The following is a 19,065-nucleotide window of genomic DNA, read 5'->3' as shown; positions in this document are numbered from 1 at the left end:
TATAGTGTAAATCCAAATATCACATCTTTAAAACAAAGCACAAATTTGTCATGGGCAAGTGTGGGAGTCGGTTTTGAAGTATGAAGTAAAGAGACGTATCTTCATCACCTCGCCTGGTTATTGACTCCAACCCAGCATATTACACTGCCCATACCTATGCTCCTTCAAAGGCTGTGCTACTGGCTGCAAGGCATTGCACTTTCAAATACAACAATGAGTAGAGGAGTGTTATGTGTGTGTATATGTGTGTAAAAAAATGAACACTGAAATTCAAGTATTTATTTCATTTATATGTATATATATATTATAATATATATATATATATATATATATATATATATATATATATATATATATATATATATATATATATATATATATATATATATATATATATATATAGCTAGAATTCACTGAAAGTCAAGTATTCATGTTATTTATATATATATATATATATATATATATATATATATATATATATATATATATATATATATATATATATATATATATATATATATATATATATATATATATATATATATATATATATATATATACATAAGAAATACTTGAATTTGAGTGAATTCTAGCTATAAATATACTCCTCCCCCCCTTAACTCCGGGTCCGGGGTTTTGACTTTGATTGGACTATTGTTGTATGCTACAATCATTATTTTGCTGTACTCAATGAAAAAAAGCACAGACTGAGTCAACTACATGTGTTTGATCGTACTAAAACAAGGCAGCGTATGAAAACCAAGACATATTTTTGGTGAACATTTTCGTATGAAAATCAAGGTGCCATGTAATAATCTATGACCATTATTACTGGTTTCAGGTGTTTGATGGCGCTGTCATCGTCTTGTCCCTGGCCCCCATGGTGGCCTCCACAGTGGCCAATGGGCCTAGCAGCCCCTGGGATGCCATCAGCCTCATCATCACCCTGCGCATCTGGAGGGTGAAGAGGATCATCGATGGTGAGGCCTTATTGTTGTGTTAAAGCCGTTAATTTGCTGTATGGAAGCACCTGGTCTCTCTTCAAGGCATCAGCTGGCCTGGAATGAGATGAGTGACCTGCTTCTCTCCATGATTATACAAATTATTTACTATTCACACACAGCAATATAGCTATTGATCAAACCCCAGAGTAAATTTGCTGTCACTCGTCTGCTCCAGCTCGTATCGACTGCAGGGTCCGTGATAAGCAGGTTTGCAGAGGCTATAATGAATATAGTGGTTGTTCCCGTCTATGCTAATGTCGTTCGGTTCGATATCTGTGCCGAGGTCACCCTCGTCGCCCGCCTCCTGTGCATGCAGGATCCGGCTGCCAACACACCACACAGCAACTGTTTGCACGGCTGCTCATCTGACCCTCATCCTTTTATGATGTCATGGATTATCAACAAGATATAATGAGCTCATCTACCCAACCTCAATAAAACCATGCCTATGCATGGAAATCGGTGCACAGAATCAAAGCAAAGTTGCTTTTCCAGCTCAAACTCCTCCCCACTGGCCATTGAAAATAACTTCCACTATGGATTCTATCTTTTATACCCAGAACATATAATCTAATGACCTCCCTACTCTACCTTATTTGGCAAATAAGTGGAAAGGGTTTTTGTATTCAGCTGCACACCTCCACCTGCTACGTTTGATACGTGTGAGTGATTGAGCGTCCTTGTTAGGGTGCAGGGAGCGACCCGCGCACTTACCGCAAAGATTGACTCTCTCTCCCAATTAGTTTGATGTATAAAGTAGTAGTTGTTGCGTATCGGCCTTAATGGGAGAGGACATGCGGCAACAGTTGACTGCACAAGTGGGGAATGAGCAACTCCATACGCACACGTCATTTTCATTAATTTCATCATTTTCCACCACTTGTCTTATAGAAGGCATGGGTAAGCTGAATCTTACAACAGCTGGGGTAAACTATGCAAGCAAAAAGTTTTTTTTTTTTTTTTTACAAAATAAACCTTTCAGACAAATTGTCAAAAATACTGATTGGGATCAACATATATTTGATATTGCATTTATAATCTACAATAAACTTCCAGGGAGCAAGGAAGAGAGGAAACACCTCACCAGTCGATCATGTTGAAATTGTACACAGGCTTGTAAATAGTTTGTCTGTGTTAGCGCTTATAATAACAATTTTACTAATACTTGGTTATTATTCAAATCCCGAAATGTAAATGGAGTATTGTTGGCGGTTTTTGAATGGTTATTTATTGGATTATATCCACCCTGCGACCCAAAAAGGGACAAGCGGTTGAAAATGGATGTATGGATGGATGGGCGAAATAGAGGACCTCCCATTGGCTTCGCTAAGCTGACTTTTATTTACGTTTAATGACATTTTAGAATGCATTAAAAAAATCCATCCATCTTCATGTCTTTCATATTGATTCTGAACAATAGGTAAAATTCCCCAAAAAGTGCAGTTCCCCTTGAAGTGCTGAATGTGTCATGTCTGTGTTGATCATGTTTTTGTTTTGCTTGGTTTTTGGACACTTTTTAGTTCTTGTCTTCACTCCCTTGCTTTGTCACCATAGTAACCATTAGTTTCACCTGGTTCACATCCTCATGTCACGCACCTGTCTCACGTTTTCACTAATCATGTCACTAGTATTTAAAGCCATTGTTGCCAAGCAGTCGGCCTGGCGACATCACTCTTGACACACTCTCTACACACCATTACGATCCGTGCCCTTTTCTTGTCAAAGTAAGTTTTTTGTTTATTAATGCTACAGTTAGTGTTTTTGTTTCATTGATCATAGTTTCTGCCATTGTGCAAGTTTTGTGTTTATTGCCAAGTTTGTTATCTCCGCTGTGAGCGCCTTTTGTTTGTACTTTTTTTGAGTTAGAATTAAAAATGTATTTAAATTCACGTCTTGCACGCGCCAATTTTCCATTGCCTTCTGGGAGAACAAACCACGCCATAGACCCAGTCCTGACAGGATGTATGTTAAAACCAGTGCAAGGAGTGTTCAAATCCTTTATTTTGCCATATTTTGCATTAATTTTAGAGCACTTAAGACACTTTTTAAGGTGATTATATTTTTGAATAAAAAATTGTTTTTTTAAAAAAATTATTATGATCATTTTTAAGAACTTGATTCAAGCAAACCTTCCAGAGTGCATCCATTTTCTAAATGTGATACCAAATGTCGTTTGAGTAATAATACATAAAAAAACGTGTTTGCTGCCATCTAGTGCTGTAATTGTAGAACTGCATTTAAAAGCGTAAATGCAAAATTAGGTGTGCTTATATAGTGATGCTGATGAACTGATACCATTTGTGTAATCATGATAACACGTTTTTTTTTGTTTTGCACAAAACCCTAAGCCTCCTGGAATTGTGTATAATTTATAGTTTTTTTTTGTTTTTAAAGTTGACAGTTTTTGACTCTGCTTCGTGTTCTACTGACACAATTAAACATTTCCTTGTGTGTTTGTCTTATGTTTCCCCTCTGTATTAGCTTATGTGCTCCAAGTCAAAGTGGAGATGGAGCTGGAGATCCAACACTGTGAGAAGACTAAGGCTGTCAGAGAAGAGCAGCTGGAGCGTCTCACTCAGATCTGCCAGGAACAAGCTGTGAGTACACCTTATATTTATTTACAACAAATATAGACTAACAAAAATACTTCTTGTGTTGAGCTTTGCATTTGAAGTTGGCATAAAATAGGGCACTTTAAGAAATTCACACAATATGTATTACAGGGCTGAAAAGTAGAGTTTGTTTTCTGTTTAAAAAAAAATAAAAATGCTAGCATCTAATAAACTATGTATATTCAAGTATATATCCTTTATACATATGAGAGATGTCAAATTTAACACTTCAACTCATACGATAAATCACAGAAATAAACAGTCAAGCATTAATCCTGTATAAACAAATATATCACGTAATTTATTTTTTATGTAAATGCTTATACTTTTTTTTTTTTTACCTGAACCGCAAATTATTACCTAAAAGGTGGTGCGGGTTGCTATCTTGTCAGTGATCAGGCCAATGCATACGTCAGTGCATAAAATGATTGCAGAGATTTTCGCTTCAAAATGAACCCCGGCTGGAGTTGAGAGAAAATTGTTACCAAGTTTTGAGAAAAAATTATGTGCATTCAAGTAAAACATATTTTTAAATTTGCCCTGTGATGAGGTGGAGACTTGTCCAGGGTGTACCCCGCTCTCCGCCCGAATGCAGCTGAGATAGGCTCCAGCACACCCGCGACCCCGAACGGGTCAAGCGGTAGAAAATGGATGGATGGATGTGTGACATTCTGATAATTATTTTGCATTTGTGTCAAAATATTAGACTTTTTTTAAGTTAAATAAAATAATTATAAAAGTAATTTACTGCGATTAACCAAAATTCGCAACTGTGATTAATTCATCGGATTAAAAAATGTAATTATTTGACAGCACTGTGTTTATGTATACTGTATATATATATGGGACAAGCAGTAGAAAATGTATGTATATATATATATATATACACACACACACATATGTCTATATATTATACGTAATTTATGTTGACAATATTGGAATATACTTTGAAATAAATTATATTTAAAAACATAGAATGATATGATTAATATTTTCACAAATGTTGGTTCATCTTTTATTAATTTGCGTTTATATAATTAAGTTTTTCAAATAGAAAAGCCGCTGTTTACAAAAACTGTTATATCATTCATACTTATGACCAGGAGAGGGCAGCAACAGCTCACAAAAGCTCTTTTCCAGCAGCACTTTTACTTTCTCCATACCACACATCATAGAGTATAATATGTATAATATCGTTCTAAAACAAAGAAGAAATAAAAATGGCAAAATTATCAGTGAAAATGCAAAGTATTGTACCTGTACTTTTCATTTTTCAATGTCATTGATTCCTTATCATATGTATAATTTAAGCACAATAAATGACAGTTATATGACACAGTGAGTATTGGCGTTACATTTGTTTACGACAGGGGGCGTCACTCTCCCATACTTAAATACATTACAGGTACTTTGTTCTCCATATTTTGCATGTATTTGTACAAATCACTTACTCTCTATCTCCTTATTTCTGTCCACTCGCTTTATTTTCAATCTTCCTTCCTCCTCATTTGCGCTCACAGCATGGTTCCTTGTTTTGTCTTCGTTTCCAACATATCCAGTTTGAGATCAGGCAGTTGAGGGCCCACCTGGCCCAGCAGGACCTGGACCTGGCGGCGGAGCGGGAAGCAGCCATGCAGATCCACCGTGTGTGGGCCAAGCAGGGCAGAAGTTTTCAGGTTATGGAGGGCTTGACTCCTGGGGAGTCTGATGACGAAGGTGCTCCAAGAAACCCCAGGGAGCTGCACAACACTGCAGGTAGGATTCGGTGCATTTTGGCAATCATGGTGCAGCTAGGATACTTTAAATATTTGACTTTTTACTTTTTCTGCCTTATTGAGAACTTTGACATCAAATATAAACTAAAGCATTTATAAGGATCATAGTCAAATTTAGTTTTTGCTTTGTGGTGCATTTTTTTGTTGAAACTGCAGGTCTATGGCCTTCATACTATTAAGTGTCCCTTTTGATGACATTTAGAAGTTAAAAATGCTAACCAAGACACTTTTTTGAGTTTCTTTCAAGGGAACTGCTTACAAATAAATAAGAGGAAAAATAAAATGTTTAAAAAAATTATAACACATGCTTAAAAATGTAATTGAACACCATGATTATTGAATATTTTTTATGGCAGTAATTAAAAAAAGGATTAATTATATTTATATTCACACTAGTTTTGATGTATGTCATTACCTTTTTTTTAATGCAAAAGTGCCCTAAAACACATTTAATGAGGTCAAAATGGATTGAAGAAAATATATTTGTTCATGGATGTGTTCCATCTAATGGTCTTTGTAGAAAAAGTGTATATTAGTTTTGTTTGGATCGAGAAAAATAATAGCACAAAAAACAAGTTTTTGGTTTTAATCCGTTGAAAAGTTATTCCTGGACTGGAGGACATTTTGTGATTGTGTAGTAGCTGTGAGGAAAAGTCTAAATGAGCCAAACTTGCCTGTACTGTATGTCTTCAAGTACATGCTCATTTAAATATACATCACGCCAGGTGGAGCGTTTGCTTGAGAAAGCAACATGACAAACCAGCAGAGAGGTGCGTCATCGTGTATGTACATAATTATGTGGAACAAAAAGTCCCTAATGGTGCAACATCAGGCCAAGTGGATGCCGCCGCAGTGTAGGGTTAACACGCAGCAGTACAGCCCTGGAGCGTCTTGGAGGCTGCAGGCTCTTAGTCCTTCCATTCTCACACACAACAGCCATCTGACCGCAGGCATGCTGGGATCAATAGAGGGGGCAAAAAAGCTTTTAGGATTTGCTGAATGGTGGAGAAAACAAGCATGTTTTCTGACACTCCGTCAGTCTGTGCTTCAGAGATCCACGTGGTGCAAGAGGCTGTGCGTCGCGGTTATTCCACATACAGAGTGCTCTGTGCATTGGGTCTTGTTCGGAGTAGAGTGGGCTCCTGTCAACATCTGTTCTCATTCACCTGCAAACCACAATAGGGCTAAGCGGCAGCCACAATATTACCCAAGGGCATCATGGCAAATCTGGCTCTGGGATACAAAGTGGGCCTTTTTACACCCAACATGGTCACTGTGATGAACACTTATTCCACACGAGCCTCAGCGCAGGTCAGGTCCACTCCAATCAAGTCAGATTATTGTCAGATTTTTCTTTCTCTCACCTGCTCGATGACATCATGCTCCAAAAACGCCAGCTGCCCCAAGAGACAAAGGCTTTATGCCACCTTAGAAGTACTAAAACGTGTCACATTCTAACAACATCCACTGTCACTCAGGGACACGGTCTGCTCCTAGAAGCAGGTTATACTGCACAACTGGAACAAATTATATTCATTTATTTTAACATTCAACATTACAAATGTGACACACTACTTGGAATATAAACTAAATCCCGATAAGATAACAAAGAACACATTTAATTTGTGTCTGCATTTTAATAAAGGTGCCTCAGTCTGGATTGTTTTCCCAATGTACTTTTGTTGACACTGCACATTTTAGAATAATACAAAAAAAAAACACGATTGTTAGGTTTGTACAAATTTAGATTACTCCCATTGGCGTTGTTAGGCCTATTTTACGGGGGCTCAAGCCCCCCTAAAATGTTCTTAAGCCCCCCTAAATAATTTGGTGTTAAAAAAAAAAAAATTTTTTTTTTTTTTTTTTTTTTTACAAATACATGCCGACATATTCATTATAAAGTGGCCCGAATATGAGTTTAAATAAATAATCATATAACCTGTCATTATTCCCTCAGTTTCCCCTCACTTCATAGTGTAAGGTAGAGAGCCCCTTTAGTGCGTTGGTATCCAATCCATTCCACTTGTTCATATAGAAAATGCCCACATCACTCAAAATCCAGTCCGCATTTTCTCTGCTACCTTGCTTGCGGTCCTGCAGGTGTACGAAGCACATTAGCACACAGCACTGCAGAACAAGAACCTTGTGTCTGCAATTGTAAATAATTTAGTTTTTAAGTTGTGTTTCTTGTGGAATCTATAAAAAGTAATATACATTAGCCTATTGTTAAAATAATGAAAACATCATTAAATATATTTGTTTTATTATATTGTTACATTAATAGCTGTTGTATTATTATAGGATGGCTTGTTAAACATTTCATAGGATTTTCAGAGGGTGGAAAAACCAAGACATTTAATATAAAATGTAAAATGAATAAATACATAAAAAGAAAAAGAGAAAAAATTATTAATAGCCATCGTCCCAGGGAGCATTTAATTTCGTCCCGTGCATTTTTTTTTACCGTCCCCGGGACGATGGGACTACATTAATCTCAAGCCCTGGAAGTTACATTTTATTGTTTGCATTATTTGTTTCAGCATTGCACTTTGAAGATGGTCCCTCAGCTCTTTTTCAGATCAGCAGACTAAGTCTTTCTTATTTACAGTATATATAAATGTTTCTCATTTCTATTCAGACTTCCATATATATTGAATTTCCTTAACGGCTTGCCATAATATATATATATATATATATATATATATATATATATATATATATATATATATATATATATATATATATATATATATATACAAGCCAAATTATCCCAATCCAGATATTACTTTAATTCAAGTAATTAATATTTCCAGGGCTTGAATTTACAACCATTTTAGTCACATATGTGCCCAAAATGTAATCTGTGAAACTTCAAAATATTTTGGAACAAATAATTATTGTATTGTGAGCGAAAGTTGTGGCATTAGCCTCTGTTATGAATTAAAAACATAGAGGCTAATGCCATGACTTTCATTGTTTCAGTGTATCTTGAAGGATCATGCAAGTCGTTGTTTCTTGTTGATGCTGTAAACAAAATGTCACTGTGCAAACCCATGTTTGTTGTTGTACCGAACACAGATTGAAACCAAACCGACTGAAATAATAATAATGAATAATTTCTAAGTCTTTGTTAGCCGTTTGTGAAGTTTTGTGCTTGTGCGCTACGTTCGCTCGCATCCTGCATCTCCTGGGGGCTAAGCCCCCCCTGTCCTTAAAAGCTAGTGACGCCCCTGATTACTCCTATATATGTTTTAGCTTATTATTTTATCTTAGTAATCTATTTATTTACACTACCGTTCAAAAGTTTGGGGTCACCCAAACAATTTTGTGGAATAGCCTTCATATCTAAGAACAAGAATAGACTGTCGAGTTTCAGATGAAAGTTCTCTTTTTCTGGCCATTTTGAGCGTTTAATTGACCCCACAAATGTGATGCTCCAGAAACTCAATCTGCTCAAAGGAAGGTCAGTTTTGTAGCTTCTGTAACGAGCTAAACTGTTTTCAGATGTGTAAACATGATTGCACAAGGGTTTTCTAATCTTCAATTAGCCTTCTGAGCCAATGAGCAAACACATTGTACCATTAGAACACTGGAGTGATAGTTGCTGGGAATGGGCCTCTATACACCTATGTAGATATTGCACCAAAAACCAGACATTTGCAGCTAGAATAGTCATTTACCACATTAGCAATGTATAGAGTGTATTTCTTTAAAGGTAAGACTAGTTTAAACTTATCTTCATTGAAAAGTACAGTGCTTTTCCTTCAAAAATAAGGACATTTCAATGTGACCCCAAACTTTTGAACGGTGGTGTATATCTGCACCTTATCGGTCTTTTATCCAGCACTACAACGAGCTAATGCAACAAAATTGTGTTCTTATCTGTACTGTAAAGTTCAAATTTTAATGACAATAAAAGGAAGTCTAAGTCTAATAGGTTTTATCTTTTAGCAATGTGTATATGTCCTTACGGCTTTTATGACTAAAGGACTACAGATAAAACAAAGCAACTTTGTATTTAAGTATAGCTCTTTTATTAGCAACTTAGCAAAAATGCTCCAAATAAATCCAGCAACTAATAAAAAATCTAAACCAAAGAGGACTGAGGGTTGAAGATGGAAGAGAAGCTGTTATTTCCCAAAAGGCCTGGTCTACTACTAAAGGTTTGCATGTACTAAAACAGGTGCAAACTTGATAGCATGTGCAAAGCTAATCTACTAAACCTGTGTGCAGAGGATTGTGTCTCTTTAGTGGGCAGAATGAGGAGCACAATCCATTGTTCATGTCTGTCTTCAAGACTATGCAGAATACATGCTGATCATCAGAATGGCCACAATACTGGGAGGAGAAGATGCAAATATATTTATTCAGCACGTGCAATGTGGTTTATCAAAGCTGAAACTGCTCTCTGGGTGCTATTTTGCATCTTTATTTAGCATGTTTGAAAAGTCCATGCAAAGTGACACAGTTACACACAGAGCTGTGGGAAAGTAGATAATCAATGGGCAGAGAATCCTATGTCCTACATGCTTGTGTCAACATATATCGACTGCCAAAGTTAAAAAATATTAGACCTATCATCTACATACATAGATATATAGATGTTACTTTACATGCAGTCGGCTTTCGGCACTCGACCAAATGTTTTTAGCCCAATGCGGCCCCCAAGTCAAAAGGTTTGAACACCCCTGTCCTATATAAACAAAAAACGTCTTCCAATATGAATTTTCTTGCGTCTGGAATATTCTATGTTACGCTCGCAGTTAGTGCGAGCATCTTCCATAAGCGCACCTTCAGCGCTGTGAAAAACTTGAGTTCCATTGTAAATCCCACTGCAGGACTGTGACCTGGTCCCTACACACCGGAGCTCTTGAAAAAGAGCTCAGCAGCGCATGCACTTTTTGCGTCGGATGAAAAAAGCACAGCTCCCTCCCCCCATTCTCAGCGCATTCTACAGAGGCACTATAGAGAGCCTACTGACCAACAGCATCTCTGTCTGGACTGGAGCCTGCAGTGCCTCAGACTGGAAGTCTCTGCAGAGAGTGGTGAGGACGGCGGAAAAGATTATCAGGACACCTCTTCCTCTTATCCAGGAAATCGCAAAAAGCCGCTGCCTGACCAGGGCTCAGAAAATCTGCAGAGACTCCTCCCACCCCCACCAAGGACTGTTTTCACTGCTGGACTCTATAGAGGTTTCGCAGCCTCCGTAGCTGAACCTCCAGGTTCTGTAACAGCTTCTTCCCTCAGGCCGTAAAACTCTTGAACGCATCATAATAATCCCCTCAATTCCCCCAAAAAATGTATTAACTCACTGGAATATAAAGACAATATAACATACATCCATAAATGTGGATGCATATGCAAAAGTGCAATATATTTATCTGTACAGTAATCTATTTATTTATATCTGCACCTTATTGATTTTTTAATCCTGCACTACCATGAGCCAATGCAACAAAATGTCGTTCTTATCTGTACTGTAAAGTTTAAATTTGAATGAAAATAAAAAGGAAGTCTAAGTCTAAGGACTGCTTTAAAAATGCCTATAGAAAGTGTTACACAGATGTCAGCTGCATGTTTGAAAACATAGTAAACACTACAGGTCGAAGCACGATGACATGTTTGTGCAGGAAATAAGTGTTTCCCTGGTAAAACCTGCAGAGTTTACCCCAAAACCTCATTTAAAAAAGCGGTCTACACCCCTTTTCAGTTGAACATGCAGTCTTAGTAGATCACACGCAACACGCCAACTAATAGTACATGCAATTTTAGCGCGTGCAAAACAAAAATAATGATTTTGTTTTGAAAAAGAAAATGGAGAAGAAAACATAGCTTGATTTGGCCACATGTTTTTTCTTAAATTACCAGCACAACACAGCACCAACAAAACCAATGTTGTAATAATAATGAGTAAACTGTTCAATGAGAACTAATACAACCGATGAGTTCATTGTAAACAGTACAGCAAGTGTAACACGCTTTTTCACACCAACAAAGTTTAAAGCGTATTCGACGCTAGATAGCGATCATACTATAGTATTTTTCAGACCATAGGGCGCACCGGATTATAAGGCGCATTGCCTATGAGTGGGTCTATTCAAGTCAATTTTCATACAAAAGGCGCACCGGATCATAAAACGCATTAAAAGGGTCATATGATATATTTTTTTTCTACTTTTTTAAAACACGTCATTATCGTCTACATAACATGTAATGGTGGATCTTTGGTCAACATATTGCATAGATTGTTTTACAGACCATCTTCAAGGCACTTTCTCTTCGGTCTTTAGTAGATGTCTCCACTTGAACTGTGTTTTCCCCCTGGCCATCTTTGTTGTACCGGTAGTTTTCAGCGCTTCCATAGCGAGTCTCCTGACAGATACAGTATAAGTTAGAACTGTACACTACTTTATATTAGAAAAGGCAACAGTGGAGGATGAATGCCCCACACCAAGAGGATAGAGAAAAATAAGTATCTTATTGACTACAATTGCGGATTTAATGCAGATCCCAAATACATATCAGCAGGTGCCAATAGGCAAGAAAAGTTCGATAATAGGTCGAAACAAAACACCAGATAATATGACTCCGAATAGGTGCCATTTAGGGGTCTTATACACACACTATAATAATACCAGTATGTTGAAGCACAGTACGTCTGACTATGATAGTGGTGAAACCGTGACAATTCATCGAGTGGTGCGGCTTCGTCGTTTATCATTTTGACAGATTTTTGAGCACTGTGTGTTCTATATTCTCAATGAAACATCAAAGTTTTGGTCTTGCTTGCTTGAGTCCTATATTGAACATTAGGCGTCAACCTGCAGTCCACACGTATCGCTTATTTGTGACTCCAAACTGGTCACACTTATCATTACACCATGTATCAAATAAGATTGCTTCAATGTTGATAAGGGCAACCAGAATTCATCCGTACATTAGGCGCACAAGATTATAAGGCGCATTGTCGATTTTTAAGAAAATGAAAGGATTTTAAGTGCGCCTTATAGTCGGAAAAATACGGTAATAACCTCAAATTAAATTGTAATAAATATTGACAAAATATAGTTACTATTGATATTGTAAATTATAAGGTACATGCTGCCAGAGCATTCAATGGTACAGGTATACTTGTTGATAGGTTGCAGCTCTAAACACTGTTCTTAGAAATAAAAATAAAGCATATAATCACGTTTCATCAAACATATATTAATGTTGTTGCCCTAGGGCAAACTGGGTATAACACATGGCACACTGACAAAGCTTAACCTATTGTTACTATAACAATCTACAAGGTTAATGTAGGTTGCTTCTCTTTCTTCCCCTCCATTTTTCTGCATTCTTTCGTATCTCAAGTTATCATTCAGTATTGTTGCATTTGAACAACTGTATTGTTGATAATAAAGGTAAATTATTGGTATTGTTCATTATCAATAGCGCTATTTCTATTGGTATTTGTATTGCTCCATTTGTAGTGTAATAATGCTCATTGTCATTTCTATATTATTTTTTATTTTTGCTAACTGCTTATTTGCTATTACTCTTACCATCATATTTGTACATGTCGTATTTGCTGATGTTGCTCTATTGTTGTTGTTTTTGTCTCTCTGTCTAATCACCCTCTGGTCCCCACAATTTCCCCCTCTGTCTTCCTTTTTTTCTCTTTGTATCCCTTCCTGCTCCGGCCCGGCTGCACCAAATGATAATATACTGTAAATACATTTAATAAAGTAAAATACAAATAAGGCAACAAGAGAAGTATCCTACACTTCTCTTTTGTAAAGTAAATCTGAACAGCCGATATGAGCATCTACATCAAATATATGATTTGGCTGAGAAGCTGGACAGGACAAAAATAAATAAATAAATAAAAAAATAAAAAACATTTTACCGTACACCTATATCCATATTCATAGTGAAGCATGGTCCAGTGGCACAGCCATCCAGGCTGCAGTATAATGGAGAACTGCACTAAAAGGAGCACAGCATGTCACCTCTGCTTTTACGCACACGAGTGACAGCTTGATAACTGGGCTGTCTCACAAAAAGAGCCGAGAGCCTTTTTATGTATGCTGGACAGCCAATTCTTTCCCTCCACCTTTCTCCATCACTCATGTGTTATTAATTGTGAAGCGATTGTCTCCGTCTTGTTTTAGCAAGCGCAATGCTTCCTCTCCGGGGGTGGCCCAGGGATTAATATTTTAGAATGAAAAATAAATGAGATTACCCATAAGAGTCTGCAGAGTGTCCCGCGGGACGGGGGCTAGCACTCAAGCTACCCGTGCTTCGCACTCAGCCAGCAGACAGTGAGCTCAAGACCAATCAAGCGAGTACAAGATCCCTGCCATTCAAGCGGGCATATAGGCCCCAACAAAGAGCTCTCATCTGTGCCCACTATGTCCCCTAAGCCCCCTTGCTGCTCAACCGGGCGCTGTCTATTACCTGGTGCACTATGGCTAATGTAGCGCCAAGCGGAGCGTGAGCCTTTCAAGCACCTGTGGCCTGGGGCACAAGTCATTTCTGTCAATATTTCCTTGTAAACATTACAGATAGTTTCCATTTATAGTGTTTACAATGAAATGGATCAAAGTGGCCACAAGGGTGTAAAATCCAATTAGTCAATTCTGTGCTGAGAATTAATTCCTATTTAACTACAAAGTAGGCCACTCATTTGAAATACAACCCTAGACTAGTCTTTTTTTGTTTTACTTTTGAATATGCACTTAAATTATATTTATAATCTATAACGCAATACAGTTCACTAATTTCTTGGCATTATTTTACTGTTGTCTTTACATTATAACTTTACCACGCCATATATTTTCCAATCAGATCCAGTTGTACGTGACGACATGAACAACTACATCAGCCAGTACTACAGTGAAGGAAGCTCTGGTGAGTGGCTCAACATCTTCTTCAAACTTCATATGTTTTTTTTTTTTTACTTACAGTAGTGTAGTGTGTGGGAATAAAAGTAGTTGTACATATAGTAAAAAGTAATACTCCAACCTACACTACATTGTTGGATAGAAAACAACAACAATAATACTACTACTAGTAATAAAGATAATGATAGTACAGATAATATTAACATTATTATTAAAATTAATATTATTGTTGTTTTTCTTATTGTTGTCGATAATATTTGTTAGTTATTATTTGTAATGTATGATTGATATAATTGTCACCAACACATTGTAATTCCATCGGGTATTCTAAAACCATTTATTTTTATTGTCGCTTTTTTACACACTGAAATGGAAAAATGGAATCTGGCATTTAAATGAAGAAAATGTTGGTTGGGCTTTGTAACATTACAATGCAGGTGAGTTTTCAGTGCATTTCTCTTTATTGCCCAAAAACAGTACAAACTAAAGGTAAGATGGGAAAAAGTTGTGAAACAATGTTACAATCATCTAAAAAAAAAAACTATTGGACAATAAGGACCCCTGAGTCCAGATGGGGACTGTACAGTAGTACCTTAACTTTCAAGCTTAATTGGTTTTATGACCGAGGTCTTAACTCAAAACACCTGTATCTCAAATCACCATCGCCCATTGAAATAATTCAAATCAATTTAATCCGAGTTTGGCCCCCAACAACACAATTTGAACTTGTAACATCTCTTATAAAAGGAAAAATGTTTAATAAGAAGTATTCTATGAAAAACAATGCAATAAATTGTACTGCAAACAACTACAGTAGTTTTTCTTATTATTTTTGTTCTTCTTTTTGTTTTGCTCCTTCTTCTTGTTCTTTAAGTTTTTTTTCTTCTTCTACTGTATTGTTGTTGTTCTTCTTCTTCTTTCTCTTTCTCTTTGTTCTTGATTTTCTTCCTTTTTTTATTCCTCTTTTTCTTTTTCTTCTTCTTGTATTAATTATTTTTGTTGTAATTATTTTGTGTATCCTTCCTCTTTTGTTCATGTTCTCGTTTTTATTATTCCATTTGTTATTGTTCTTTTTGTTCTTGTTCTTTATGTTTCTATTTTTCTTCTTCTTAATCTTATATTCTTGTTGTTGTTCATGTTCTTCTTGTTTATGTTCCTCTTTTTGTTTTGTTCTTCTTCTTTTTGTTCTTCTACTTCCTATTTTTGTTCTTCTTTCTTCTTTTTCTTCTTCTTGTTCTTAATTTTTTTTTCTTCTTCTATTGTATTGTTGTTGTTCTTCTTCTTTCTCTTTTTGTTCTTGATTTTCTTCTTCAATTTTTTTAATGTTCTTTTCATTCCTTTTTTTATTTTTATTTTTCTTTTCTTCTTCTTGTATTAATTATTTTTGTTATTTTTTGGATCCGTCCTCTTTTTGTTCATGTTCTCGTTTTTATTATTCCATTTATTATTGTTGTTCTTTTTGTTCTTGTTCTTTATGTTTCTATTTTTCTTCATCATCTTCTATTCTTCTTGTTTTGTCCTTCTTGTTTATATTCGTCTTGTTTATGTTCTTCTTTTTGTTCTACTTCCTGTTTTTTTTTTCTTCTTCTTCTTCTATTATTTTTGTTGGTCTTTTTCCTTTTTTCCTCTTTTTCTTTTTCTTCCTCTTCTCATGGTTTTTCCTCCTTTTCCTTTTTCTCTTTTTCTTTCTCGTCCTCCTCTTCTTACTCATAACTGTAATTTATGCTTGCAACCTAAATCATAACAAAAAGACAAGACAGCTTGCATCTTAAAGTACTAGTAAGTTGGTGTAATAATAATAATATTAATAGTAATACATAACAGTAATACAATAAGGCGCCTTTCCCTTTACAGCGCTAAAAAGCAGTTAAAAATTACAATCAAACAGTTGAAAATGTGAGTTATTTGTAGCCCTGAAACCAACACCACTATGTTGTTATTCCCTTGGCATCTTGGATTTAAATGACTTCATTGCCCCACACAGCAGAAAAAATGAGTTGGTTATTTTTGTTCTCCTAAAGATGCCAGGACTTCTGGCCTAGGTAACCGGGTCATCACCACAGCTGCCATCGACGTCCACCTCCCCACCAACCCCATCCAGTCCAACTCCCAGCTCGCTATGGAGCGCCTGGGTAGCGGCGTTAGTGAACCCCCCACCAACATGTCCCGGTCCAGCGGATGCCTGACCACCCGCCCCAACACCCTGAAAACCCACATCCTGCGCTCTTCTGCGATGGACTGCAGCAGCAGCACAGCCCAGGACTTGAACCTGAAATACACTTCTCACCGCTGCTGCCCGCCTTCGCTCCAGGATCAGGGCCAGAACATGGTGGTGCAAGACTTTCTCTCATTTTCTGAGGACTCCTGCCTTGCACAGAAGGGCCTGACAGTGGACCCGGTCAACCTTAAGCTCCCTAGTCCCACTGGCTCCGAGAAGGCCAGCCTGGAACTGGACCACAGAATAAACATGTTCAACCGAAGGAACCAAGAGGCGAGGCGAGGACGAGGTTGCGTTCTGCTACAGACAAAGCCTCTTATTCACCTACAGGGCGGCGCCACAGAGCCCTCACTGGAGGAGAAGTACTGTCTCTTGGGGCCCGCTGACACAACTCTGGGGCATCTGTCTGACACATAACAGATTTTTGCAACAGAGTATTTTCTTCTTGTACTGCCAACATCTACAGGATAAGCTCAAGAGAGCACGTTTGAGATTTTCAACAAACGCCACAAAGTTGGACCTTTTTCCATAATCTACGACATCCTCTGGTCCTCCGTGGTAGACATGAAGATGACAGCACAAATACAACAAAACTCAATCAGACTGGACCGCAGCAGGGATGGGCACAATTATTGTTTAAACCAGCAGTCCTTAACCTTTTTGACCTTGTGGCCCAACCTTTTCAAAAACATAGGGGCCTGGGGCCCACTCAAATACTAACACTGAATTAGTAATCTTACTCTTGATTTTAATCATACTCAATAATTGTCTAATTTACTTACAGTTTAACAGGATAAACCTAAAATAATATAAAACCATGTCTTAATCACAAAGATTATTGTCAAGGCTTAGGTCAGACTGATTACAAAAATGTTAATACTGCAAAAGAAGGGACTGATAAAAACTGATGAAAAATACATTTATATACAATTACTAATGCTAAAATAAATAAATTCTGACTAAATAATATATGTTTCTTGAATAAACTGTCAATAAAATTAAAGTGTAAATTAAATACAGCTTCAACACTTTGGTCATAATTTTTGCGCTTAAGAAATTACTATGACTTTAGCTCCAGACTTCTATGTTATTGTTGTTTTTGTCATTACTGCCACAAGTGGTGGAAAAGAGTGTTACAATTTAAGTACCGCTGCGGCCCATACGGGCAACAGCTGAGAAACAGTAGTTTAAATGATTATTTGATCATTAAAACTGCTGTCGATTGAGTCAAAATTGGGTGCACCACTTAAATGCAACCAGCAGAGGCGCTGTTTCATGATCAATAATGTCGCTGTCTAAAGAAGACACAGCTACTTAGGAAGCTGTGGCACAGTTCCTCCATGCAGCATTGTTCTGCTAAACACGGGCATGGAAACAGGAGTTCAGAACTTCACAGAGAGAATTTCCCATTACATTAGATTTATTTTAAAAGTGTGATCCCACCGTAATAATCAATGTTGCCCGTAGTCGGTCAAGGAGATATTGAGATGCCCGTCTCCAGTGGACTTTAAGGTGTTTTCAAACACATCAGGAACCCTCTTTTAAAAGACTATGAACTTTATACGAATCAAAACCAGCAAAGAGGCCGTTAAAGCCTTCAATGAACATCTCTTTTCCAAACAAAGATGCTGTTACATAAACTTTTCATTTTTAATGTTGTTTTCTTATCTTGTCATATATCTAACCATGCTCCTTTTTTCTTCAAAGAGACACAGGGTACATGGCTGGATGAATAATACTCACATTTACTCCCACTGGATTCATTTTGGAACTGTTAAGATTGATCCTATAGACTTTTTGTTGTTATCGTTGAATTAAAAGTCATTTGGCTACGTTTGAGTAGAAACAAAAGGTAAGTTGTCGGGGTTTTTTAAACTAGTGAGAAATTGCTTACTAAAACTGGAGTGTTTGTAGCATGATCCTTTAAAATGATGAGCAAGTTATTTGCACTTTAATGTTTACACACGGCCACTTTTGTAGACTTGATGTACGGGGGAGGGGGGGGGTCATTGCAAGTGCAGGTGTTGCCATTTCATGAAAAGTAATATTAATAAAAAAAAAACGTATTTCCTTACTTTTCTCTGTTTAATGATTGTTTGTAATTGTTTTGCATCGAGGTGAGCATCTTCATTGTTTGGCACCGCTTTGATGGATTTTCTTCATTCAATTTTGCTCAAATTTAACAAGTTCTCGTCAGTCCCCTAATGGTGTGTACCAAATGGTGCGCTATAAGGCCTGAGAGTTGCAATGGATGTTCTGTAACAGTGGGGTCCATCCATCCATCCATCCATTTCCTACCGCTTGTCCCTCTCAGGGTCGCGGGGGGGGAGGTCGCTGGAGCCTATCTCTGTGTGGGAAATTTCAAGTTAACCCGGTGTACGGCTTTTATAACAGCCGCCACCACGTGGTGTATTTGTCAGATAAACACTACACAGTAGGGGTGCATGTTTTCATAAAGTTTCAAACTTTTGGGGGCAGAATTTCTGGAGTCAAATATTTGCATGAACATGCCTCGAGCCCCTTCATTATACTTTAAAGCAGAGGTCTTCAACAGGGGGGCCGCGACCC

At 37.1% G+C, this 19,065-nt stretch overlaps 1 protein-coding gene across 4 annotated transcripts in view; it reads left to right on the top strand.

Annotated features, from left to right (window-relative positions):
- LOC133632498 (transmembrane protein 266-like) overlaps nt 1-18,151 on the top strand; it is a 125,273-nt gene extending 107,122 nt beyond the window's left edge. For all 4 annotated transcript variants that reach the window (XM_062024972.1, XM_062024964.1, XM_062024955.1 and 1 more), the window contains 5 exons: nt 842-980; nt 3,486-3,601; nt 5,176-5,371; nt 14,224-14,286; nt 16,301-18,151. In XM_062024972.1, coding sequence (XP_061880956.1) covers nt 842-980; nt 3,486-3,601; nt 5,176-5,371; nt 14,224-14,286; nt 16,301-16,914 — 1,128 coding nt within the window. In that variant the 3' untranslated portion in view covers nt 16,915-18,151. The remainder of the gene's footprint in view (nt 1-841; nt 981-3,485; nt 3,602-5,175; nt 5,372-14,223; nt 14,287-16,300) is intronic.
- Nucleotides 18,152-19,065: the final 914 nt, after the last annotated feature.

This window comes from Entelurus aequoreus, linkage group LG02 (assembly GCF_033978785.1).
Source record: "Entelurus aequoreus isolate RoL-2023_Sb linkage group LG02, RoL_Eaeq_v1.1, whole genome shotgun sequence".
NCBI lineage: Eukaryota > Metazoa > Chordata > Actinopteri > Syngnathiformes > Syngnathidae > Entelurus > Entelurus aequoreus.
The sequence above is the reverse complement of the archived record's forward strand: the minus strand, read 5'-3'. Positions and strand labels throughout refer to the sequence as shown.